At 45.2% G+C, this 25,882-nt stretch overlaps 1 protein-coding gene across 3 annotated transcripts in view; it reads left to right on the top strand.

Moving 5' to 3' along the window:
- Positions 1-25,345, top strand: part of LOC122563055 (coronin-2B-like) — a 174,003-nt gene extending 148,658 nt beyond the window's left edge. For 2 of the 3 annotated variants that reach the window (XM_087995936.1, XM_087995942.1), the window contains 2 exons: positions 18,511-18,746; positions 21,552-25,345. In XM_087995936.1, the coding sequence (XP_087852062.1) occupies positions 18,511-18,746; positions 21,552-21,683 (368 nt within the window). In that variant the 3' untranslated portion in view covers positions 21,684-25,345. The remainder of the gene's footprint in view (positions 1-18,510; positions 18,747-21,551) is intronic. The other variant, XM_043716406.2, reaches the window with a different exon arrangement.
- The last annotated feature ends 537 nt before the right edge of the window (positions 25,346-25,882 follow it).

The raw sequence follows: 25,882 nt of genomic DNA, 5'->3' as shown, positions 1-25,882 counted from the left end.
TCCTCTAGCTTATCTCTCCACGCTTCAGGCTCTCTGCCTTTATTCCTGAAGAAGGGCTTTTGCCCGAAACGTCGATTTCGAAGCTTTTCGGATGCTGCCTGAATTGCTGTGCTCTTCCAGCACCACTGATCCAGAATCTGGTTTCCAGCATCTGCAGTCATTGTTTTTACCCAGGTTGATAGTGCTGTTAAGAAGGCATATGGTGTGTTAGGTTTCATTCGTAGAGGGATTGAGTTCCAGAGCTGCAATATCATGCTGCAACTATACACACGCTGGTGCAGCCTCACTTGGAATATTGTGTACAGTTCTGGTTCCCCATATTTCGGGAAAGATGTGGAAGCATTGGATAAGCTGCAGAGGAGATTTACCAGGATGTTGCCTGGTCTGGAGGGAAGGTCTTTTGAGGAAAGGCTGAGTGACTTAAACCTGTTCTCAATTGCAAGAAGAAGGCTAAAAGGGGATTTGATAGAGACATACAAGATGATCAGAGGATTAGAGAGGGTAGACAGTGAAAGTCTTTTCCCTAGGATGATGATGTCACCGTGTAACAGGGGGCATGTTTTAAAAAAATTCTCAAGGTCAAGGACCAGGCTCGCAGGAAAGTAGTCTGACACAGAACAAACAGCCAAGAGGCGAGTCTGCTAGAATATAAGTGTTTTATTCCCCGCAGCGTCGCCACAACCAGGTCTCGTACTTACAACGGGTCTGGTTTATACTCACTCTACGTGTTACCGGAACTGGGAGCCGTCAGTTCTCGTAGAGCGGTTGCCAACAACCCACGCTCGGCGGTTAAACGCAACCCCGGAGCAGACTCTACCGAACTGGAGACTTTTCCCGCTGATATACTCTTTTCCAGATATAAACATTCATGTGAACAGCAGAGCAAGGCTAAAAAACACATTCCATTCTGGTTACATACAGATAAGAAGATTCACACGGGAAGGTGTATAATAAGATTCACACGGGTCTAAGCGACACCTTCCATTTTCGGTTAGATTCACACATGTATTGGGACACAATTTTAACCCTTTCACCACATTCCACTGCTTGGCCCAATACATGTGTCGCATTATGATTCACACATGTATTGGGACATAATTTTACACCACATTCCACTGCTTGGCCCAATACATGTGTTACATTATGCCCATATGTATTCTTTCTAACAAGCGCCTACGTACACGCCAAATATACAAGCAAGTCAGGACATTACAGCATGTTAAAATCACCAGGACCGCTACCAGGATCGACAAGGGTGGGAACAGGAATGTCCCCGCAGTGGAGGACATACCACTCAATATGTCCCACCAATGATGAGCTGACTCCACGTCCACTACACGGGCAGCATGTACTACCTCCTGTCCATGTATAAAGGTAGACACCGTAACCTTGGTGACATTGGTTTGATGCTTTCGTAATATCTGCTTAAGCTCCTCGGATCGGTCCAATGCTCGCTTAAACCGATCCAGGGAAATGTTCCAAGGATTCATCAGCACTTTCCACTGCACCTTGGTAAAGTGGCGAGCACTGCTATAAGTGGTCAACAAATAGGTGTGATTCTGCCAGTGCCACTGATAGACATTTGAGAGGCATCCCGAGAACGGTGCTGAGGGAAGCATAGGATGTGGATTATTGGTAGCCACACAGAGCGTGTGTGGCCCAATCTGCCACATCATGTCCCTTGGAGTCTCAACAGTCCATTCGCACAGGGCCGTTCCCTTAGTCAAGCAAGGGTCCCGATACCTGTCCATCAGTAGGCAAGTTTTCCCCTGATCAGTCTGTTCACAAGCGGACAGATCATAGGTAATATTGGTATCTGGGCTAAACCACTGTCCCCTTGTCTTCAGAAAATAATATCCAGAAGATGTAATCACTGGTAATACATAATATCGACAGACCGTAACAGTGTGGGTTACATTCATGGTAACAAAGTATCCGTTACACATAGTTGCGTTACACCATGTTCGCTCTGGATGGGTTATCATCCACAATTTCTCAGATACATTCCATATTCCCCTCCACGCTTGTACATTGGGGGATGTTACCACACGCAAAAAGCGTTCTTTCTGTATTTGAGCATGCAACATTTGAATATGACAGGCAGTCCAATTTAACTGAGCCGTAATGTTCTCAAACAGTTCCTGAGTGGCACCCCAGACATCCAGTTCCCATTGCAGAGATCGTATCATTATTTCAGCTGTCTCTCCTTGAGTCATCATTACGGATGGCATCCACCTTCCAATAGTATGTAGTCCTTGTGAGGTGGCCTGTCCCGTGTTAGATAATTTAGTACGGGTCACCTCAGAGTCAATGGCATTCGAGATACCCATAACAGTTCCTGCGCCTCCCAGCAGGGTGTCGTACCACGCTCGTCGCCGCCTTTTGGTATGACACTCGGGTATGAGGGGCAACTGTACCCGCCAATGAACATCAGTGTGCAGTACCGCCCGGGCCATCTGTTGACAAGTTGACATAATAGGGGCCAACTGTGTTCGATGCGACCGCACGCCCCCCATGGCTGGCCCGCCCCGCGTGGGGTTTAATAACGCCTCAGACGGGGCGTTCGTCGAGGGCAGTACCATTATTAACCACATGAATCGATGACGATTCCGAATATCGGTGGCATTGCGCAGCCACAGATCTTCCCCCCGAGCTGTGACGCTCCAATGAGTCCCCGTTGTCCCGCATGTCTGGGTGCGTCGGTCCCACAAACATGTCTTGACTTGGGCATTCACCACCAGGGTGCAATTAGGCGGTATGAACGATATGTCATATTTTTCCCCATCCCGGCGCATGTAGCACTGTGCACACGTGTACAATTGACAGTCGCTGGTGAGAGTCAGAACAACGCACTGCTGACCGGGTTCACATGTAAAATTGTCCTGCGTCCGTCGCTGGCTACTGGCCTCCCACCGCACCTCATGGCGGGCGACCGGTACCAGCGTCCAGGCCGTGATACCGATGCCCTGGAGTGGCCATCCGATCGCGAACATCGCCAATAGGAGTCGCAATCCCCATGACCACCCCATGTTCAAGGCGGAGGGCCAGCCTGCGGGTGCATAGCAATTACAACATTATTTAGGTCTCACATAAGTAGCACTGGTTCGCCGGGACGTTTGCCCAGGTCGGGTCCCCGGGGTACATAATGGTGACCAGACTGTCCTTCCCCTGTGCTATGATTTCGGCCGGCCTGGGGGGGCCGGTCGTCTGGCGCACCCATACCTTGGCCCCCTTAGTGTCAGTAGACCCAAATCCCCCCGTCCCACGCTCAGTAACCGTAACGGGAGCTCCCGTCTCTTCCACCGTTGTAAGGTTACATGGCTTAATGACCAATTGCGCTATTCTGTCCCCCTTCTGTATCACGTAAGGTTCAGCGGTGATGTTGACCAGGATCACCCCCAACTCCCCTTGGTAGTCCGCGTCAATTACGCCTGCCATCACATCAATCCCCTTTAGTGACAGTCCCGACCGCGGGAGGATATGCCCATAGGTTCCAGGGGGACAAATCAATCCTAATCCGGTCTTAATCACCGTAGGTTTCTGTTGGATCAAAGTCTGGGCAGTTAGTGCTCGTAGGTCCAGTCCAGCCGAAGCCGGCGTGGCCCTTACGGGAATATCAGCTTCCTCAGCGAATTTCCACATTTTAATAGGCTGAGTCTTTGGGGTATCACATACTCGTATCATCCTATTCAAGGGTGTTACCCCATTTCCTAATGGGCGGTTATTAATTTGTTTCACCACCCGAATTAGTTGCTTCTTCCAACCTGTTAAGTCATTGCAACCTCCTGCTTTTCGTAGTGAGGACTTCAGAAGCCCATTCATTCGTTCTATAAGTCCCGCAGCTTGTGGGTGATAGGGTACATGATAAACCCATTCCACGTGTTTATCGTGACACCACTGCTTTACCGCCCTTCCTGTGAAATGGGAGCCATTGTCACTCTGGACCTGTATGGGCAATCCATAAAATTGTTCAATCAAATCTAAACATCGCAAGGTAGCCTGTTGATTGTTGTGACGACAGGGATGGGCTACCAAAACCCCAGACATAGTGTCCACAGCTGTACATATGTGGTTACATCCTTGTGAGGAGGGTAAGGGACCCACAAAGTCCATTTGCCAGCTCTGTCCCGGACCATCCCCCCGATGGATATGTCCCATCATGTGTTGGGGCACTCCCTGCCGCTGATGTTGACACTGCTCACACTGGTTTACTGCAGTCTTAACATCATCTACCATAAGATCTATTCCTCGGTCTCGAGCCCATTGCAAGGTTCCTTGCACTCCCCAGTGCCCAGCCTTAAGGTGTGCCCATCTAGCTAGGTCCACTGAGGTGCCCCTTTGCACCATCATGGTTCGGACGATACCATCCACATATCGGTTATGTAGAGCTTCCACATCATTTCGAGATGTATGGGCATCTACGTGGGTGATGTATATGACCAGGTATTGAGCTTTCTCCCATATATCTTCCCATAACTGTTTACCCCATACTTCCCTATTCTGGATCATCCACTGATTGGCCTGCCAAGTTGGCATCCATTGTGTCATGCCGTTAACCACTGACCACGAGTCAGAGAACAAACAAACTCCCATGACCCCTGCTTGCATGACTACCATATGCACTGCTTTTAATTCTGCCCACTGACTACTTTTTCCCTCCCCTAATTCTTCTAGGGTAGTGCCTTGTTTTGGGTTAAAGGCGGCAGCTTTCCATCTACGCTGTCCCGCTTTCCATTGGGCTGACCCATCTACGAACCAAGCCGTGGCTTGTTCATCCGGGGTCAGTTCATCATACCGTTTTCCCATCTTAACGGGTGATTCCTTGTATTCAATCACCTCAAACCGTTTTTCCCCTTCCTCAGGGGCCTCCGCCACTTGCTCATGTAGGACTGACACTCCTTTCTGTCCAGTCCGCACTCTCTCCGACACATACCATTTCCATTTAATGATGCTGCTCTCTTGGGCAGTTCCTATTCGGTGGGTAGTGGGGTCACTAAGTACCCACGGAAGAATAGGGATAGCTGTTCTCATGATCACTTCATGTCCAATGGTCAGGGCTTCGGTTTCCACCAAGCCCCAGTAGCATGCTAATAACTGTTTCTCAAAGGGGGTATACCGTTCCCCTGCCGGGGGTAATTTTCGGGACCAAAATCCCAGTGGCTTACGGGTTCTTCCCTGTTTTTGCCATAAGCTCCAATTGGCATAATCCCCCTGTGCTGAGACTTGCAGTTCTACAGGTCCTGACTGTATCTTTCCCAAGGATACAGCTTGCTGTATCGCTTGCTTGGCCATTTCAAATGCAGTTTGATGGACCTCCGTCCATTCAAACGCTGCCTTTTTCCTCGTAACTCGATACAAAGGTTTTAAAATTTGTCCTAAATGGGGAATATGCTGTCTCCAGAATCCGAATAACCCAATAAATTGCTGCACGTCCTTCTGGGTGTGAGGGACGGCAAAGACCTGAATCTTATTTTTAGCTTTCGCAGTGATTTCCCTTTCCCCCTTGTTCCACACGATTCCTAAGAATTTTACCGTTTGTGAGGGACCCTGGATTTTGGCTGGGTTGATCTCCCACCCATATCCTCGCATATGTTGAACCAGTTGGTCCAGCAATTCCTGAACCTGCTTCTGACTTGTCCCCTGTATCATCATATCGTCAATATAGTGCGAGATCATCACTTCGTCAGGCACTTTAAAGGCAGCCAAGTGTTCTGCAACTATCCGGTGGCAGATAGTAGGGCTATGCAGATATCCTTGGGGCAATCGCGTGAACGTGAATTGTCTACCCTCCCAAGTGAATGCGAACTGTTCCTGCCTATCTTCGGGAATAGGAATTGTGAAGAAGGCATTAGCCAAATCAATTACTCCGTACCACACCCCTGGATGATGTTGGATTCGTCCTATAATAGTGACGGCATCCGGGACCGCTGCCGTCAAGGCCGGAGTGTGACGGTTTAGTTGCCGATAATCTACCGTCATCCGCCATGACCCATCGGCTTTATGTACGGGCCATAAGGGGTTATTCCACGCCGTGGTGCATGTCCTAAGCACTCCCGCTTCCAAATAATCCTTAATTGTGGCGGATATTTCTTTATGTCCGCCGGGAATCCTATACTGTCTAAGACTTATTACGCGATCGGCGATCGGGATGGGGAAGGGGTCCATTTTAACCTTTCCCACTAACACCGTCCTACAGCGCAAAGCCATTTTCGTGATTCCAAATTCAAACTTCCCTTGTTGGAGGTGAAGTGTTAAACCGGCCAGAATGTCCATTCCCAGGATCCATTCTCTAACCGGTGTAATGATAATTGAATAAGTTTTAATGGGCATTGTACCTATCTTTAGGGGCAATTGTACTGTTTTTCCTTCAATCAGATTACCTCCCAGCCCAACCAGCATGACTGGGGTTCCTTTAAACTTATGGGGCGTCCCATAGATTAAGGTGGCCTCCGCCCCTGTGTCCACTAGAGCCATAACGGTTTGGACGGATTTGCGCCAATAGATAGTCAATGATACATGAGGTCGAATGTCGTCTGCTGACCATTGGCTCGTTCGTGGGCAAACCCTTGGGGCTTGGCCCGATTCCTATTGTTCCTCCCATTCATCTTCCCCAGACAGCACTGGGTAAAGACGTTTGCCTCGCCCTTCTTTGTTCTTGCCTTTCTTACTAGGTTTCCGGCCACGCCTATCCACTTTATAACACTCTCGGAGGGGAGGCCGTACCTCCTCCTCCTCCTCGTCCTCCGAGGATTCCCACCGCTGGGAAGTGGAAGTTCTACCCCTTCGAGGCTCATTAACAACCGGACCCCGTGTCTGACATTTTTGTGTTAGTAATTCCACTAGGTCTTCCATAGTGGGTCGGGACTCCGTCTCTACCCGGGACACCTTCAGTCCCTTTCGTCTGCATAAGTCTTTTAATTCCGGTGTAGGTAGGCCATCAATCTCCGATGCTGGGACCTGCGCCCGTATCAAAGCTTGCCACAAAGCACGCCGTGAGGGGCCTTGGTTACTTCCTTGATTAGGGTTTACTTTTCCCCCTGCCCGAGCCTCAGGGCGACGCCCCTCCGTGCCCCCCTGAGAAGCACGGGTTGTGGGTCCCCAATCCCCCAAACCACCCATCTCCCTCATCATACTACGGGCATCTCCTAGGGTTTCTCCCCGTCCACTCAACATTATGGTTAATAACAGTGGTTTATAATGGGGGGGGGGGCAGTCTTCACTAGGTGGTCTCTAGTCTGTCTACTAACATTTGTGTTATCTACCTCGTCCAGCACTCCCAGCAACAGGGCATCCCGCACACACAAACTGGTTAGCCTCTGAACCCCTTCCTTAATTGTTGTCCAAGTTCCTTCCAAGGGGGGCCAATCGGACGGGAAGGGATACTGTTCGGCCACTGCCCTGGCATACATCCCAAATAAGGTCCCCATACTGCGATCTATTACCATATCCTTGGCTTGTCTGCGGTACCCCAGGTCTATGGCAGCATCCTTTGCTAATCCACCAAACTTGGGAGCATCCTGATAGTCTACCTGCACTTGTTGCCCCCCTTCCTCGAGGAGCCGAATTAGCCATAGCTCTAACGGCTCCCCAGGATTACGTCGGGTTTTCTGGGTGATAAACAGCACCTCATCGGTAGTGAAGTCTTCCATTAATTCAGAGAATTCTGCAGGAGGCTGAGCCCGCGGTAATTCATGCATAATTGCCTCCCCTTGTTCATTCCGTATAGGGTTTCCTTCCTCATCTAACATTACCTCCCGTTGCACTGGGAGACGTCTCTGAACCTGCTTTCTCCTAACCACTGGTTTAGCTTGGAGTACGGGTGGGTCCTCTTCGTACTGATCATCTGAATCTCCCCAAATGTTCCCATCCCAATGATCGATATCCCACCGATCCCCGTTATTTAACTGGGCTACAAACGCCCGTACTTGTACCGGGTCCGGGGTTCGAGGGACCTTCCTTTTCTCTTTCCGTTTCTTAGCAGACAGATACATAATAGTTCGTCCTGCTAGTTCAGTTAATGCTGTCAATTCAGCTTTTAACTTCATAATTTCCTGCCTCAACATAGAGGCATCTCCCGAACTGAGTCCCTGCTCATGTTTCAGGAGGGCTAATTCTGCTTCAGCTTTTTGGCGCTTGTCTGACTGTTGTCTACAAGCCGCCGCACAGGCCCACATCCTCCGCTGTACCCCAGGCAAGGGGTTCTTCGGCAGGACTGGGATCCTCTCAAGGGTGGACAGCAGCGACCCTGGGGTTCCTACGCCCTCGGCCTCCCAGTTCTCCGGTCGCCCCCCACCATTTCTCAAACAAACTGCCACGCCATGCCACGGTCCATGCCATCCCGGGACGGTCGGGACCTCCACAGTTTGTTCCTCTGGTTTCTTAGCCTTTTTCCAAAACATTGTTCTGTATCAAAATCTTTCCTCAATTGCGATTGATCCTGCCGACTACGCCAAAATGTTTTTAAAAAATTCTCAAGGTCAAGGACCAGGCTCGCAGGAAAGTAGTCTGACACAGAACAAACAGCCAAGAGGCGAGTCTGCTAGAATATAAGTGTTTTATTCCCCGCAGCGTCGCCACAACCAGGTCTCGTACTTACAACGGGTCTGGTTTATACTCACTCTACGTATTACCGGAACTGGGAGCCGTCAGTTCTCGTAGAGCGGTTGCCAACAACCCACGCTCGGCGGTTAAACGCAACCCCGGAGCAGACTCTACCGAACTGGAGACTTTTCCCGCTGATATACTCTTTTCCAGATATAAACATTCATGTGAACAGCAGAGCAAGGCTAAAAAACACATTCCATTCTGGTTACATACAGATAAGAAGATTCACACGGGAAGGTGTATAATAAGATTCACACGGGACTAAGCGACACCTTCCATTTTCGGTTAGATTCACACATGTATTGGGACACAATTTTAACCCTTTCACCACAGGGCATAACTACAAATTGAGGGGTGATAGATTTAAACAGATTAGATTAGATTAGATTAGATTAGATTAGATTAGATTAGATTAGATTACAGTGTGGAAACAGGCCCTTCGGCCCAACAAGTCCACACCGACCCGCCGAAGCGAAACCCACCCATACCCCTACATTTACCCCTTACCTAACACTACGGGCAATTTAGTATGGCCAATTCACCTGACCCTGCACATCTTTGGATGGTGGGAGGAAACCGGAGCACCCGGAGGAAACCCACGCAGACACGGGGAGAACGTGCAAACTCCACACAGTCAGTCGCCTGAGGTGGGAATTGAACCCGGGTCTCTGGCGCTGTGAAGCAGCAGTGCTAACCACTGTGCCACCGTGCCGCCCACTAATGCCACCCACTAAAGAACCTGTCAGAGGCAGGTTCTTTACGCAGAGTGGTAAGGACATGGAATGCCCTACCTGCTAATGTAGTCAACTCAGCCACATTAGGGAGATTTAAACAGTCCTTAGATAAGCACATGGATGATTTTGGGATAGTGTCGGGGGACGAGCTGAGAATAGTTCACAGGTCAGCGCAACATCGAGGGCCGAAGGGCCTGTTCTGCGCTGTATAGTTCTATGTTCTATGATAAACTGGGAATGAGTTGCACTTCTTAATTTCTCTTTAGGAAGAGATAAACTTGATTCCTGTAATATCTTTCTTAAAATTACTAATCCTGGTTTAATCGCATCACCAAATTAATACTCGACTCATTGACAGTAGATGGGTTAGTGTTCATGAGGTTGGATGACACATTGGTAGACTGCTGGGAATCTCAATGAGCAGATTGCCGCATTTTGTTGCCGTAATGATTGACGTTCAGCAGACTTGTGTTCTCCCCGGGGCCTTGCTGAATTGTCTTACCGTTTAAAAGACTCATTTCAGGCGTCAGGGCCTCCATTTGCCGAGAGGTGTGAGGGAGGAGCGAAGGACTTCTGGGAAGGTTTTTAAGTAGGTGAGATTTCTTTGTTTTTCCTTCTTTTGTTTAGTTCTGTGTGGGCTATCAGAGTAACGGGTTATGGACGTTAGGGCAGTTGCATGTTCCTCCTGCAGAATGTGGCAGGTGAGAGACACTTCACATGTCTCTGCCGACTACATCTGCGGGAAGTGCACCCAACTCCAGCTCCTCGAAACCGGAGTTAGGGAACTGGAGCTGGATGAACTACGGGTCATCTGGGAGGCTGAGGGGGAAATTGAGAGGATGTACAGAGAGATGGTCACTCTCCAGACACAGGATAAGGACAGCTGGGTTACTGTCAGGGGGAGGAAAGGGAACCGACAGTCAGAGCAGGGATCCCCTGTGGCCGTTCCCCTCAGCAATAAGTATACCGTTTTGGATACTGCTGGTGGGGACAGCCTACCAGGGGAAGCCATAGTTGTCAGATCTGGCACTGAGTCTGGCACTGTGGCTCAAAAGGAAAAGTGGGAAATAGAAAAGCACTAGTGGTAGGGGACTCAATAGTTAGACGGATTGACAGGAGATTTTGTGGTCAGGAACAGGACTCCTGGAAGGTATGTTGCCTCCCTGGTGCCAGGGTCTGGGATGTTGCCGATCAGGTTTTGCAAGATTTTGAAGGAGGAGGGTGAGCAGCCAGAAAACCTGGTACATATTGGCACCAATGATATAGCCAGGAAAGGGACTGAGGATCTGAAAGGTGACTACAGACAGTTAGGTACAGAACAGGAAGCTGAAGAACAGGACCAGTAGAGTAGTGATTTCAGGTTTGCTACCGGTGCCATGAGATAGTGAGATGAGGAACAGTCAGCGAAAGCAGCTTAACACGTGGCTGCGAGGCTGGTGCAGGAGGGAGGGCTTCAGATACCTAAAGCATTGGGATACCTTCTGGGGAAGGTGGGACCTGTACATGAAGGATGGGTTGCACCTGAACTGGAAAGATACAAATGTCCTGGGTGGGAGATTTTCTCGTGCGATTCGGGAGGGTTTAAACTAATTTGGCAGGGGGGTGGGAATCAGAGCCACATGTCTGAGAGGGGGACAGTTGCAGACGTGTCAGTGACAGGATATATTGAATCTAAAAGGAAGGTTTCTCACGCGATGAAACAAAGGGATCGGTTAAAGTGTGTATGCTTTAATGCAAGGAGTATCCGAAATAAGAGTGACAGACTTAGAGCATGGAGCAGTACTTGGGACTACGATGTTGTGGCCATAACGGAGATGTGGATTTCACTGGGGCAGGAGTGGTTGCTTGATGTTCCAGGGTTTAGAACGTTTAAAGAGAACAGGGAGGGTGGAAAAAGAGGAGGGGGTGTAGCATTGCTAATCAGAGAGTGCATCACAGCTACAGAAACGAAGGTTGTTGAGGAAGTTTTGTCTACTGAGTCAGTATGGGTGGAAGTCAGGAACAGCAAGGGAACAGCCACCACATTGGGGGTTTTCTATAGACCACCTAATAGCAGTAGAGAGATTGAAGATCTCACAGGCGGGCAGATTCTGGAAAAATGCAAAAGTAGCAGGGTTGTTGTTATAGGTGATTTCAACTTTCCCAATAGCGACTGGAACCTCCTAAGTGTAGATGATTTGGATGGAGCCAATTTTGTCAGGTGTGTTCAGGAGGGTTTCCTTACTCAGTATGTCGACAGACTGATGAGGGGAGAGGCCATTTTGGATTTGGTGCTCGGCAACGAGCCAGGACAGGTGTCGGATCTTGCGGTGGGAGAGCACTTTGGTGACTGTGATCACAACTGCCTCACATTTAGCATAGCATTGGAAAGTGAAAGGAGCAATTACCGAGGGAAGATATTTAATTGGGGAAAAGGAAATTATGATGCTATCAGGCAGGAGTTGGGAAGTATAGACTGGGAGCAATTGTTCCACCGGAAGGGCACAGTAGACATGTGGAGACTATTTAAGGAGCCGTTGTTGCAAGTGATGCACAAATTTGTTCCTCTGAGGCAGGCAAGAAGAGGTAAGACTAAGGAACCTTGGATGACGAGAACAGAGGAACTTCTCATCAAAAGGAAGAAGGCAGCTTACGTAAGATGGAGGAAGCAAGGATCTAGCACAGCTTTAGAGGATTACAGGCTTACTAGAGAGGAACTCAGAAATGGACTGAAGAGAGCCAGGAGGGGGCACGAAAAGGCTTGGCAAGAAGGATTAGGGAGAACTCAAAGCCATTTTACTCTTACTTGCGGAATAAGAAAATGATCAGGGAGAAGGTAGGGCAGATCAGGGATAGTGGAGGGAATTTGTGTATGGAGTCTAAGCAGATAGGGAAAGCCCTAAATGAGTTTTTTGCTTCGGTTTTCACCAAGGAAAGGAAACTTGTTATAAATGAAAACTTAGAGGAGCTGGGATACAGTCTTGACCAGATCAAGATTGATGAAGTTGATGTGCTAGAAATTTGGAAAACATTAAGATTGATAAGTCCCCAGGGCCAGAGCAGATTTATCCTAGGCTGCTCTGGGAATCGAGAAAGGAGGTTGCTAAGCCGCTGGCAAGGATATTTGCCTCCTCACTCTCCATGGGAGTCGTACCAGAGGATTGGAAGGAGGCAACTGTTGTTCCTCTTTTCAAGAAGGATAATAGGGAAATCTCTGGCAATTACAGACCAGTCAGTCTTACGTCTGTGGTCAGCAAAGTTTTGGAAAGAATTCTGAGGGATAGGATTTATGACTATTTGGCAAAGCACAGTGTGATTAAAGGCGGTCAGCATGGCTTTGTGAGGGGCAGGTCATGTCTCACAAATCTTATTGAGTTCTTTGAGGAGGTGTCAAGACAGGTCGACAACGGTTGAGCAGTGGATGTGGTGTATATGGACTTAAACAAGGCATTTGATAGAGTTCCTCATGGTAGGCTCATTCATAAAGTTAGGAAGTATGGGATACAGGGAGATTTGGCTATCTGGATTCAGAATTGGCTGGCTGACAGAAGGCAGAGAGTGGTTGTAGATGGAAAGTATTCTGCCTGGAGGACGGTGTTGAGTGGGGTCCCGCAGGGCTCTGTAATTGAGCCTCTGCTCTTTGTAGTTTTTATAAACGACTTGGATGAGGAGGTTATGGGGTGGGTTAGTAAATTTGCAGATGACACAAAGGTTGGAGGTGTCATTAATAGAATAGAGGGCTACTGCAGGCTGCAGCGCAACATAGACAGAAGCAGAGAAATGGCAGATGGAGTTCAATCTGGATAAATGCAAAGTGATGCATTTTGGAAGGTGGAACTCAAATGTTGAAAATAGGATTAAAGACAGGATTCTTGGCAGTGTGGAGGAACAGAGGGTTCTGGATGTGCAAGTACATAGATCCCTCAAAGTTGCCACACAAGTGGATAGGGTTGTTAAGAAAGCATACGGTGTTTTGGCTTTCATTAACAGGGGTATCGAGTTTAAGAGCCATGAGGTTTTGCTGCAGCTCCACACTTGGAATATTGTGTTCAGTTCTGGTCGCCCTCCTATAGGAAAGATACAGAGGCTTTGGAGAGGGTGCAAAGAAGGTTTACCAGGATGCTGCCTGGACTGGAGGGCTTGCCTTCTGAAGGAAGGTTGAATAAGCTCGGACCTTTCTCTCTGGAGAGATGGAGGAAGAGGGGAGACCTGATCGAGATGTACAAAATAATGAGAGGAATAGATAGAGTCAATAGCCAGAGACTCTTTCCCAGGGCAGGATTGACTGGTACGAGAAGTCATAGTTTGAAGATATTAGGAGGAAGGTATAAAGGAGACGTTAGAGGTACGTTTTTTACACAGAGAGTTGTGATTGCATGGAATGCGTTGCCAGCTGTGGTGGTGGAAGCAGAGTCATTGGGGACATTTAAGCGACTGCTGGACATGCACATGGATAGCAGTGAGTTGAGGGGTGCGTAGGTTGTTACTATATTTTACATTAGGATTAAATCTCAGCACAACATCGTGGGCCAAAGGGCCTGTTCTGTGCTGTACTTTTCTATGTTCTAAGACGAGTTTCATGCTCTGGTTTAATGATCAACAAAACAGTGGCCAGAGTGGCTGGTAGCAAATATTCAGGCACAAAAATACTTGGTTCTCCATTCAAGATCATGAACATTGTGGTTGAAAATCAAGAATCTATTTTCTCTGTAAATCTAAGAAATGAAGATAGGATCGAAAGCAATAGGGCCAGGAAAGGGATGTCCTGGAATTTGTGACATGGTGGCTTCGTGGTTAGCACTGCTGCCTCACAATGCCAGGGACCCGGGTTCAAATCCAGTCTTGAGTGTCTGTGTGGAGTTTGCATGTTCTCCCCATATCTGCATAGGTTTCCTCCGGGTGCTCTGGTTTCCTCCCACAGTCCAAAGATGTGCAGATTAGGTGGCTTGGCCATGCTAAATTGCTCCATAGTGTTAGGTGGGTTAGCCACAGGACATGCAGTGTTATAGCAATAGGGTAGGTGGTTGGGTAGGATGCTTTTTGTGGACTCCATGGGCTGAATGGCCGGTAGGGATTCTGTGAAATCCACTTCTAGACGTGTTTTCCACATTCAGGTGAACAGGAGTGCTATCTCCGGCTTTTCCCCTTGAATATTTATTGATCTTTCCCCTGTAATGCATCTGTGCTCTTCCCCTCAAGTAATCAGCAACCTTCAAGTCAATGTGGTTAATTATCTAAGACACAGGGCTTTGGCTATTGTTGGTAATATGCTAAAGATTGTGAACAGACGATTACTGCTGTAGACTCTCTCACTATTGGACATATTAACCTCAGTCAGGCATGTCCCCAATCTCAGAGGTGATTATGCTGCTATTACATATTTGCTGAAGCATTTTCTGGCCTCTTTCAGCTCAGTTAGCTGACATGGTTAATAGAAGAAGCTTGGCATCTTTATCCCTATTACCTTGGAAAATGGGAGAATAAGGAGAGGTGGTGGCATTGTGGTGTTGCTACTGAGTGGTAACCTTGAGATCCTGGCTCTGGGACAGGGCAGCTTGTGAAATTCAAATTGAATAATTTTAAAAAATGCAATATAAAGCCAGTCTCAGTAATTGTAACAATGACAACTTTCATGGATTGTTATTCGAAAACAATCTCACCTGATTTACGAATGCCCTTGAGGGAGGGAGATCTGCTGTATTTACCCGGTCTGTCCTACATGTGACTTCAGATCCAGAACAATGTGGTTGATTCTTAACTGACCCAGCAAGCCACTTAGCTCAAGAGCAATTAATATGGAGGAAAAATGACATCCCTATCTCTTGAAAAGATAAATAAAAAAAGTTCCTTTTTAAATAAACCCTGAATATCCTTGATTTGATTATGTTTGCACTCTCTGTGGCAGAAAATAGGTTCAAGTCCCATTCCAAAACTTGAACACAATAGTTTAAACTGGATGGCATGTTGGTAGACTGCTGGGAATCTCAATGAGCAGATTGCAGCATTTTGTTGTCATAATGATTGGCATTCAGCAGACTTGTGTTGAAGACAAGTTTCATGCTCCAGTTTAATGATCAACAAAGCAGTGGCCAGAGTGGCTGATAGCAAATATTCAGGCACTGAGGGAGTGCTGCATCATCGGAGCGGCCACCTTCCCGATGAGTTGTTAAACCAAAACTGCATCTGCTCAGATTGATGTCCATGTGACATCAAGAAATGGTTAGAAACATAGAATACTGCAAAGGTTATGGGCCCTGACAACATTCTGACAATAGTACTGAAGACTTGTGCTCCAGAACGTGTCGCTCCCATAGCCAATGTGGAGAATTGCCGAGATATGTCCTGTGTGTAAAAAGCAGTACAAATCCAACTCAGCCAATTACCAGCCCTCCACCTACTCTTGATGGAAGGTGTCATCAACAGTGCTATCAAGCATCACCTGCTCAGCAATAACCTGTTTACAGATGTCTAGTTTGGGTCCTACCAGGGTTACTCCGCTCCAAATCTCATTAAAGCCTTGGTTCAAACATGGACAAGAGAGTGAATTCCAGAGGTGAGGTGAGAGTGATAGCCCTTGATCGAGCTGCATTTGACCATGTGTGGCATCAAGGAGCGCTAGCTAAACTGAAATCAGTTGATGTCAGGGGGCAAATTCTCCACTGGTTAGAGTCATACCTGGCACGTAGGAAGATGGTTGCAGTTGTTGGAGGTCAGTCATCTCAGCTCCAGGATATCTCTGTAGGAGTTCCTGAGGTTAGTGTCTTAGGTCCAACCATCTTTAGCTGCTTCATCAACGACCTTCTCTTCATTATAACGTCAGCAGTGGAGACATTAGCTGATTGCACAATGTTCAGCACCATTTGTGACTCCTCAGATACTGAAGCAGTCCATATTCAAATGCAACAACGTCTGAATAATACTTAAGCTTGGGCTGACAAGTGACAAGTAACATTTACGCCACACAAATACCAGGCAATGACCATTTCTAAGAATAGGCAATCTAACCATCACCTCTACATTCAGTGGTGTTACCATCACTGAATTCCCCACTATCAAAATCGTGGGGGCTACCATTGACCAGAAACTCAACTGGACTTGCCACATAAACACTCTCTGGCTACAAGAGCAGGTCTGAGACTAAGAACACTGCGTCAAGTAACTCACCACCTGACTGTGCCCAAAACCTGTCTACTATCGACAACATACAAGTCAGGAGTGTGATGGAATACTCGTCAATGCCTAGATATGTGTAGTCCCAACAACGCTCCAGAAACTTGAAGCCATCTAGAGCAAAGCAACCCGCTTGATTGCTCAGTAGCAGCAGTGTGTACTATATACAAGATGCATTGCAGAAATTCAAACACCACCTTCCAAACCCATGACTACTTCCATCCAGATGGACAAGGGCAGCAGTTACATGGGAACACCATCACCTTCGAGTTCCCCGCTAACCCACTCACCATCCTGATTTGGAAATATATCGCTGTTCCTTCACTGTCATTTGGTTAAAATCCTACCATTCCCTCCCTAAAGGCATTGTAGGTCAATCCACAGCAGGTGGACTGCAGCGGTTCAAGAAGGCAGCTCACCACCACCTTCTCAAGGGCAAATAGGGATGGGCAATAAATGCTGGCCAGCCAGCGATGCCCACATCTTGCGTAAATTAATGAAAGAACAATACAGATTTCAGTGGTTTACGGCTAACAGTATTTTGTTGCCTTGTGGAATCCATGTACTATGTTTATATTGGTTTTGGGTGATTTCTGGTTATTTGAAAAACCTGTTGTGATTTTGGTTGCAGTTCAGCCTTATGTTCCCTATCTTTGGGCATCTGGTGCAGTGGGCTGTGAGCAAGTCAGAGGATTTTCTCATTGGTCTGCTCCTGGGCCTGGACAAGTTGGGTCAGGATAGGCTGTGCGAAGGGTCTTAAGTCACTTATTGTCTGCCCCTCTTCCATGGCTATGTTCATGCCTGTGTGTTTTTGGAGAGGGAGCATGCAATATTCACTGATACTCTCAATGACTTTTCAGAAAGGAGGGCATGCAGGGAATGGGGGTCCTTTATTCCTCCCCCACCCCCTTCCTACTATATTTAGATTTTGCCCCCTACCTCTCCCTCATCTTTGGTGGTCTGTATTGTCCTTGCTTGGCATTGCCCATAATTTGATTAATTGGAAAGATTTGTGACTCAGTGCTAAAGGGTGATTTAGTGATGGAACAAAACATGTTCAGTTGGGTGTGAGAGCCCTTCCAGATGTGAAAAAGAAGAAAATATAAAGGGTGCTGGGAAGGGGGGAGGGGGGTTCGTGATGGAGTGGTTGCGTTCCTACATCTGAGCCAGGAGGATGGGTTTGAGTCCCACCTGATCCAGAAGTATATAATAACACCTCTTAACAGGTGGATGTAAAAAAAGAATGGGGTGAGTGGGAGGCAGCTGAGGCACTAATGTTGTCAGGAGAGAAATGCAGAACTGACCAATCAACTTCCTCTACAAAGGAAAACTTTCCATCTCGCCAAATGAGAATCATTTAACAAATTAACTTCAATTCCAAAAGAATTAGAGTTAGGTTTTATTGTCATGTGCACTCAAGGTACAGAAATACAGGAGTATAGTGAAAAGTGTGTAATGTCACCACACTCAGCACCATCTTCAATATAAAGTACCTAGTTACAAATCTAAGGTAAAACAAAAATAAATACTAAAGTAAGCCACAGAAATGGAGAAATAAAGAAAACGGCTAAAAGTTCTACATTACAGTTCTTCCTAGTACAAATTAGGGAAAATAAAGAAATAAAGTTAAACGTTAAACATTGCAGTTCTTCTATGGACTGCAGTCACTCCATGCTGGAGGCTTTCCACATGCAGTCTCACTAGCCCCCTCACTGGGCCAACCCCAGCTGGGCCTGCAAGCTACTGACCAGCATCTGTGACAGGCTGATCGCCCAATAACCATCCCGAAGGTGCAGCACACCCTCAGCACTACACGGGAAAACTGTTTGAAATTTTCGGTTCAACTCCCAGGAGTGACTCTTAAACTCATGCCTATCTGATTCAGAGGCCCAAATCTGGCATCTACCCATGCATGTGACAACTTTGCATCTCAATAAGTTTGCTCATTATTCATTGTCTTAACTCCTTTCCTTTTGGTTCATATTTTTGGTTCAGTCACATTTTTTCTCTTCTGTTGTTTCAGATCCTATATTCATCTCCTTAAAGCCTGGCTTTAACACCCCACAGTCTTCCCCTCTGAAAACGGGAAGTGAGCAGTGGGACCCATCTAGACACACCAAAAAAGAACAAGTGACAACGAATACATTTCCGGACATTCAAGAACAAAGGAATGCAGAGAAAGTACAAGATCAGAGGAAGGGTTTCATCACAAATGGTTATGATCTGTCACAGTGTCCAGTTCCTAAAACAGAGAATGAGGTATGATGAAATAAGAAGCAGAAAAAGATATATTTCTTTTTTGTGTTTATGTTATTCCAGCTAAGAAACACTTTCTCAAAAATATATAGAATTATAAAAGCCTATATTGAATTTTGTTTTCTCAACCTAATGCTGGACTATGCCTTCAGATATCTACAATCCTTTTCTAGTCCCCGCCCTGAGTTTCTGAGAGTATCTCCTCACCATTTGCAAAAAAACCTGATTGGACCTATTCAGGAGAGTTGGCCAGTAGCACTGGAGTCTGTGCAATACACGTAAATATCTAAACACTGCTGTAATATCACGAGAGTTTCTGTTTCAGCTACCCTTCCAGGCAGTTAGTTCCATACTCCAATCACCCTCTGGGTGAAAACATTTCACTTCAGTGCATTAACTGGACTGCATGCAGTACTCCAGGTGTGGCCTAACCAGAGTTTTACACAGTTTCAGCGTAACCTCTCTACTCTTGTATTCTACGACTCAGCTAATAAGGGCAAGTATCCCAAATGCCTTTATCAAACAGCCCTCCTTCCTTCAGGGATCTATAGGTATGCATGTTAAGGTCCCTCTGATTGTCAGTACTTTCCAGGGTCCTACCATTCAGCGTGTTGTCCTTGGCTTGTTAGCCCTCCCCAAATGCAGTACTTCACACTTTTCCAGGTTGAATTCCATTTGCCGCTCCTCTGGCCAGCTCACCATTCCATTGATGTCCTCCGCAGTTTAAGGCTGACCTTACTAATTACCAGTTGATCAACTGGGGGGTTTGATCAATTGTCATGTGACCTTCTGAAGGTTACAAACTTCTTGATTGTTTAAGTCCGAATGAATGTACATCATAAACAGGAAGAGCTCCAGCACTGAGCCCCGTGGCAGCCTATTGAAATACAGCTTTCCAGACACAGAAACATTTCTCGTAATACAATCCTGTCCTTCCTACCTCTCTGCCAATTTTGGTTCCAACCTAAAGCTTTGCCCTGGATTGCATGGGCTCTTGCTTTCTTGATGAGACAGCTTATCAAAAGCTTTGAAGCAGTCCATATAAGTGATTATCAAATGCATTACCTCATTAATGCGTCTGGTTTCCTCCTCAAAAGATTCAATTAAATTCGTCAAAACATGACCTTCCTTTCACAAATCAATGCGAACTGTCCCTGATTAATCCATACCTCTTGGAGTACAGATATATTCTGTTCCTCTGAATTATTTCTAATTCTCATCCCCATCACTGAGATTAGATTGACTGAGCTGTAATTTTCTGGCCTATTCCTTCCTCCGTTTTTTAACAATGGGTCAACATTAGTAGTCCTTTGGTACCTCGTGTGACCAGCGGGCATTTGAAAATTAGAGCCAAAGGCCCCTAATATCTTGCCTCCCTCAACAGCCTCCGCTACATCGCTAATAGGCCTATGGATTTATCCATTTTTGAAGCTGCTTAACCAGCTACTCTTCTCTCTCTGTTAATTTCTTCTTATATTTCACACCATCCATCCTGAAATCTATACCCTCACTGTCCTTTTCCATCGTAAAGACTGATGCAACATATTTTTTAAGGATTCTGCCCACTCCTTCTGGGTCTACAGCATATTACCTTTGTGGTTCCCAATGGGATCTACTCTTTCAGATTTTGTCTGCTTTGTCCCTTTTCAAGCAATCCAGATCATCATAACTCACTTTGTAATTTACTTTCCCCTTGTGTTATATCTGCTTTTTTTTGCCAGTTATTTTAAATCTGTGCTTTCTAGTTACCAACTTTCTTGCCATTTGAAACAGTTTGTCCTTGTCTGTTGCATGTAAGCATATGAATTTGGAGAAGTACCATATTTGACCCCTCCTAGTTTGCTCTACAATTCAATAAGATCAGAACTTCAACTCCATATTCCCATCTAATCCCTATCATCATAGTTTGTCTACCTCTGCCTTTAAAGTGTTCAATGACTCTGCCTCCTTCACTCACTAGGGAAAAGAATTCCAAAGACTGTCAAGGACTGAGAGGAATGAAAATCCTCCTTACCTCTGTCTAGAATGGAGGATCCCTCGTTTTTAAACCATGTGCCTAATTCTAGGGCCTCCCACAAAGGAAGCATCTAACATGTCAAGTCCCTTCAGGGCCTTGTATTTGAATAAGGTTACTCTTCATTATTTCTAAAGTCCAATAGATACAAACCCACCTGTGCTTGTATGATAACACCCCAGCCTACCCCAAGTATTGGTTGAGTGAATTGTCTCTGAACTGCTTCTAATGCATTTACATTGTTTGTGAAATAAGCAAACCAAAACTCCACATGGTCCTCCTGTTGTGGCCTCATCAGCACTCTCTGCAACTGTAGCAGAATGTCCTTACTTTTATATTCCAGTCCCCTTCCAATACACGTCAACATTGCAATTGTCTTCCTAATCACTTGCTACAGCTGCATACTAATTCTCTGAAACGTACTGTCCAAAACCCCTCTGTGTTTCATTCATTTATGTATGCTCTGCTGTGAAGCAGGTCCTCAGCTCATTCACTGAATTATTGTCTTGATGGTTTTAGTCACTGGTTGTTTGACTTTGCATTCCCATTTCCTTGGCCAACAATGCTGCATAATACCCTCTGAGGAGGAAACGACTGCCTGCCTGTCCTTTAGCTAGTCATGTATTCAGTCACCAGCTCTCCCTCAGTTTTGCTAATAAGCATTTCCTGGATCAGCCACTTCAGGCTTTTCTAACGTAACCCTTGAAAGATTTAATCAAAGCAAACAAAGCTTTCCAATTAAAAATGGTTTCTCTTGAGGGAAAAAACATGACTTCTGGTTTACTTTTGTCCAGCTTCTGCAGATGTTTTACCGACAACAAGAAGAGATTCGAAGGCTACGTGAGCTGTTGGGGCAAAAGGAAATTCGAGTGAAACAGCTGGAGCTGGAAATTAAGAATATACGCTTCACCCCCATCAGTTACTGAAGAGGAAATGTCGAGTTGTTTTGGTGGACGGGGAGGGGAAAGGATGTGGAAGGGAAAGAACAGTGTAAATGCAGCTAGCCGATATAGCAAAGCTACCCTGAGAACTTGAAATAATTATATTTTTATTGAAAAAATTAATTTTTAAAACTGTACTTGTACAGGGTGCACATTTTTGTTTTTTATTTATCTCTTTATATGATGGTGTATATACACTAATTTTTTTTAAAAGCATACAGTGGCTTGAAATAACCTTCTGAGCTTGTCAATTGTAACATGTCTCATTTACTCCAGTGGCTAGGGGTTGGTTAGCTTGGATGGCTGGTCTGCAATGCTGAGTGACGCTAGCAGTGTGGGTTCAATTCCTGCAACAGTTGAGGTTACCATGACACTCCTTCTCAACCTCTCCCCTTGCCTGAGGTGTGGTGACCCTCCCTTTGAAACCACCACCAGTTGTCTCCTTGTAATGAAAGAGTAACCCTGAGGTCCGGTACAACTACGGTGACTTTATCTTTTCACTCTGGTGATTACTGTAGCTTTTTTTGTGTGGACAAAAGATGCATTTCCTTTTCATGGGCACCATCCAGATACTGATTTGCACATCTGGTGGGGCTACTGTAAGGAAAGGAAATGCACCAAATAGCCAGAATGATGTAAAAGATTGTGTTGGATTAAGCAAACAGATTACTGCCATGGAAATTAGTCAGCCTTTTTATAGAAATATATACATAAAAATGATTTGCTATATTGTTTTTAAAAAAAAGAATCAAGGGTTATATTAACTCGGAAGATTAGCTTGGCAGTTTTTAGGCTGAAACATTGTGCATAGCATATCTGTCCGTCCTCGTATTCATTCATTCATAATTTTAACTGATTTTGCTTTTGTTTTTGCTTTGTTTGTGTCACTAGCGTTTCACTATGGAGTCTGTTCTCCAGCACTGTTCTTAAGCTGTGTGCGTGGCTGCCAGAGACGTGCACAATTTTGGAAGGTGCAAGGTTTATTTAAAACAAACTTGCTGGAAATTGTGAACATACCTCAGTCCTCCTTATGTTCAAGATTACTTCACTTCAATTAAGGAAACTATGAATAAAGCAAGCTTTTTAAGGAAAGAAAAAAGTTTCAAAATCCCTTTTCACCCACTTCAAAGGCTTTTGGGGAAGGTTGCAAGGGACTTTGTCAAACCTATCTTTCCAATGAGATATAATGAAGTTTAGGCAGTGCTGATCCAGAGCTGTCTTCCAACTAATGCATAATACTGTTGATGCTGGAAAACTTGACATTAAAGCAGAAAATACTGGAAAAGGCTTAGCAGGTCTGGCAACATCTGTAAAAAGAGAAACAGAGTTAAATTTTCAGGACTTTTGTGACCTTTTCACTGTGTGCTATCAAAAAAATCTCATTCAAAAATTTCAAATTATTCCAATTTGTTTCATTTTATGTTCTCTTTGCATGGGTCATTTGAAATATAATTGAAACAGAGTTTTGCTAATTATTTGCTACAAAGTTTTGTACACAATGAAATTGTTATGCATCTTTTTCAGAACCGGGTTGATCTAACTCATTCAAACAAATTGTTAAAGTTGTCTTTTATTTTGATTAATTTTATCTTGCTGTAAGTTTTTTAAACTTTTCAGATTTTGATATCTGCCAAGAAGAAAATAATCAATTCATACAACCCAAAATGTTGTCCATTTTAATTTAACAAGTATATTTTAAAGATGTATACACCTCAATTGGAATCACAAATGCTTCTATCTCAGCCTCTGTAGACTTTGAGTTGTGGATCAGCTTTCTATCTTTTGATATAAATAGATTAAACAACAAAGTCAAAGGCAAATGTTTCTACATTGAAACCAGTTTATTCAAAGCAATTTTGTACTTAGTGGCTCTAATGCCACCCCTTACCAAAAAGCAGGATTTGGATTCATGAAAAACCTTTTCTGCAAATGTTTTGTGTTTGAAGTCAGTTCTGAGGGAATAACAACTTGCACTTGCATAGCATCTTTAATAATGCATTAGAACATTTGAGGCACTTTGTCGGGAAAATACAAATCAAAACTGCAACTAACATGGCAATCATTAAGGAAAATTGTGAATAACTTCATCATCAAGGTCAGTTTTGAGGAGCGTTTACAAGGGAGCGAGAAGTAGAAGTATTTAAGGAAGGAAAGTTTGGGGCCTAGGCAGCAGAAGGCCTATTCACCGATTAGTGCATCAATTAAAATCAAAGCTGCTCAAGAGGCCTGAATCAGATCAGCACAGATATCTGAGAGGGTTTCTGGGTTGGAAGCGAATACATCGGAAGAATTTGAAAACAAAGGATGACAACTTTAAAATCAAGTCATTGCTTGACCAGGAACGTGATAACTGCTACTAAAAATGGATGTTTATATTGTCAAACCGTGCCAAGCATTTCTTGATCAATAACGTATCAATTATCTCCATCCATTTTCAATAACTTATCTTCTTTGTTTTCCTGGGGGATTATCCATTTTTGAAGTAGCTGAAGGGGAAATAGCACATTCTTGAAAAAGTCATATCAATATGTTCTAGTTTCACAAACACAAGTTATATTTCTGACTCAGGCATGAGTGTTCCCATTTGGTGTAATGGAATGTTGTAGATCAGATTGAAAATCACCTCCCTTGTCCTGTGCCTTTGCTGTAAAGATGACAAGTGATACTTGCACATATTGCCTCCAAAAACTAAATGATAAAGGGTTTTACATTGAATTTACACTACAGAAATAGGCCATGCAGACCAAAGTGTCTACACAAATGTTCACACATCACAGGAGCCCCCTCCCATTCTCCTTCATCTTGACTTATTAACATAGCCTTCTGGATCTACCTCCCTTGTGTGTCTTTATCTAGCTTCTTCTGACAGGCACCTGTATTATTTCATGACTATTCGCTTATTCTTGCAGACAACCCCTTTCACTGTCGCAAGTGAGCTCATCTATCTCTGCTTTGATGAGGAATCCTGTTGCCATGATAGTCATATAGATAATCACAGAGTCATACAGCATGGAAACGTACCCTTCGGGTCCAACCAGTCCATGCCAACCATAGCCCCAAACTAAACTAATCCCATTTGCCTGCACTTAGCCCATAGCTCTCCAAATCCTTTCCTATTCGTGTACTTATCTAAATGTCTTTTCAACATTGTAACTGTAACTGTACCTGCATCCACCACTTCCTTTGGATGTTCATTCCGCTTCTGAACCACACTTTGTGTAAAACGTTGCCCCTCATGTACTTTTAAAATCTTTATCCTCTCACCTTGGGGAAAAAAAGCCTCCTCGTCTTGAAATCCCACACCCTAGGGAAAATATACCTGCCACACACCTTATCTCTACCCCTCATAATTTTAAAAACCTCAACCTTTTATGTTCCTGTGAGAAAAGTCCCAGCCTATCTCGTCTCTCCTTATAACTCAAACCTTCCATTCCCAGCAAATCTTTTCTGAGCCTTCTCCAGCTTGGTAATAGCCGCCTTATTACAGGGTGACCAGAAGTGGGCACAGTACTCCAGAAGAGGCCTCACCAATGTCATGTACAACCTCAACATGACTTCCTGACTCCTTTACTCAAGGGTTTGAGCAATGAAGGCAAGTGTGCTAAATGCCTTCTTAACCACCCTGTCTACATGTGAACTGAAAATGTGTTGCTGGAGAAGCGCAGCAGGTCAGGCAGCATCCAGGGAACAGGAGAATCGACGTTTCGGGCATAAGCCCTTCTTCGGGCATAAGCCCAAATCGTCGATTCTCCTGTTCCCTGGATGCTGCCTGACCTGCTGCGCTTCTCCAGCAACACATTTTCAGCTCTGATCTCCAGCATCTGCAGACCTCACTTTCTCCTGTCTACATGTGAAGCAAACTTCAAAACATTATGTACCTAAAACATAGATGTCACTATTCAGCAACACTACCCAAGGCCATACTTTTAATTGTGCAAGTCTTGCCCTTTTTTGATTTACTAAAGTACAACATCTCACATTTATTCAAATTGAACTCCATCTGCCACTCCTCAGCCCATTGACCCAATTGATCAAAGTCTGGTTGTAATCTTCGATAACCTTCAGTGTTCACTATGCTACCAATTTTGGTGTCATCCTCAAACTTACTAACAACACCTTGTATATTTTCATCTAAATCATTTATATAAATGACAAACAAAAGCGGACACAGCACCAATCCCTTT

Source organism: Chiloscyllium plagiosum, unplaced genomic scaffold (assembly GCF_037043375.1).
Source record: "Chiloscyllium plagiosum isolate Xiang-an unplaced genomic scaffold, Cpla_swu_hap1 HiC_scaffold_2, whole genome shotgun sequence".
Classification (NCBI taxonomy): Eukaryota; Metazoa; Chordata; class Chondrichthyes; order Orectolobiformes; family Hemiscylliidae; genus Chiloscyllium; species Chiloscyllium plagiosum.
This window is presented reverse-complemented; position numbering and strand designations above follow the sequence as displayed.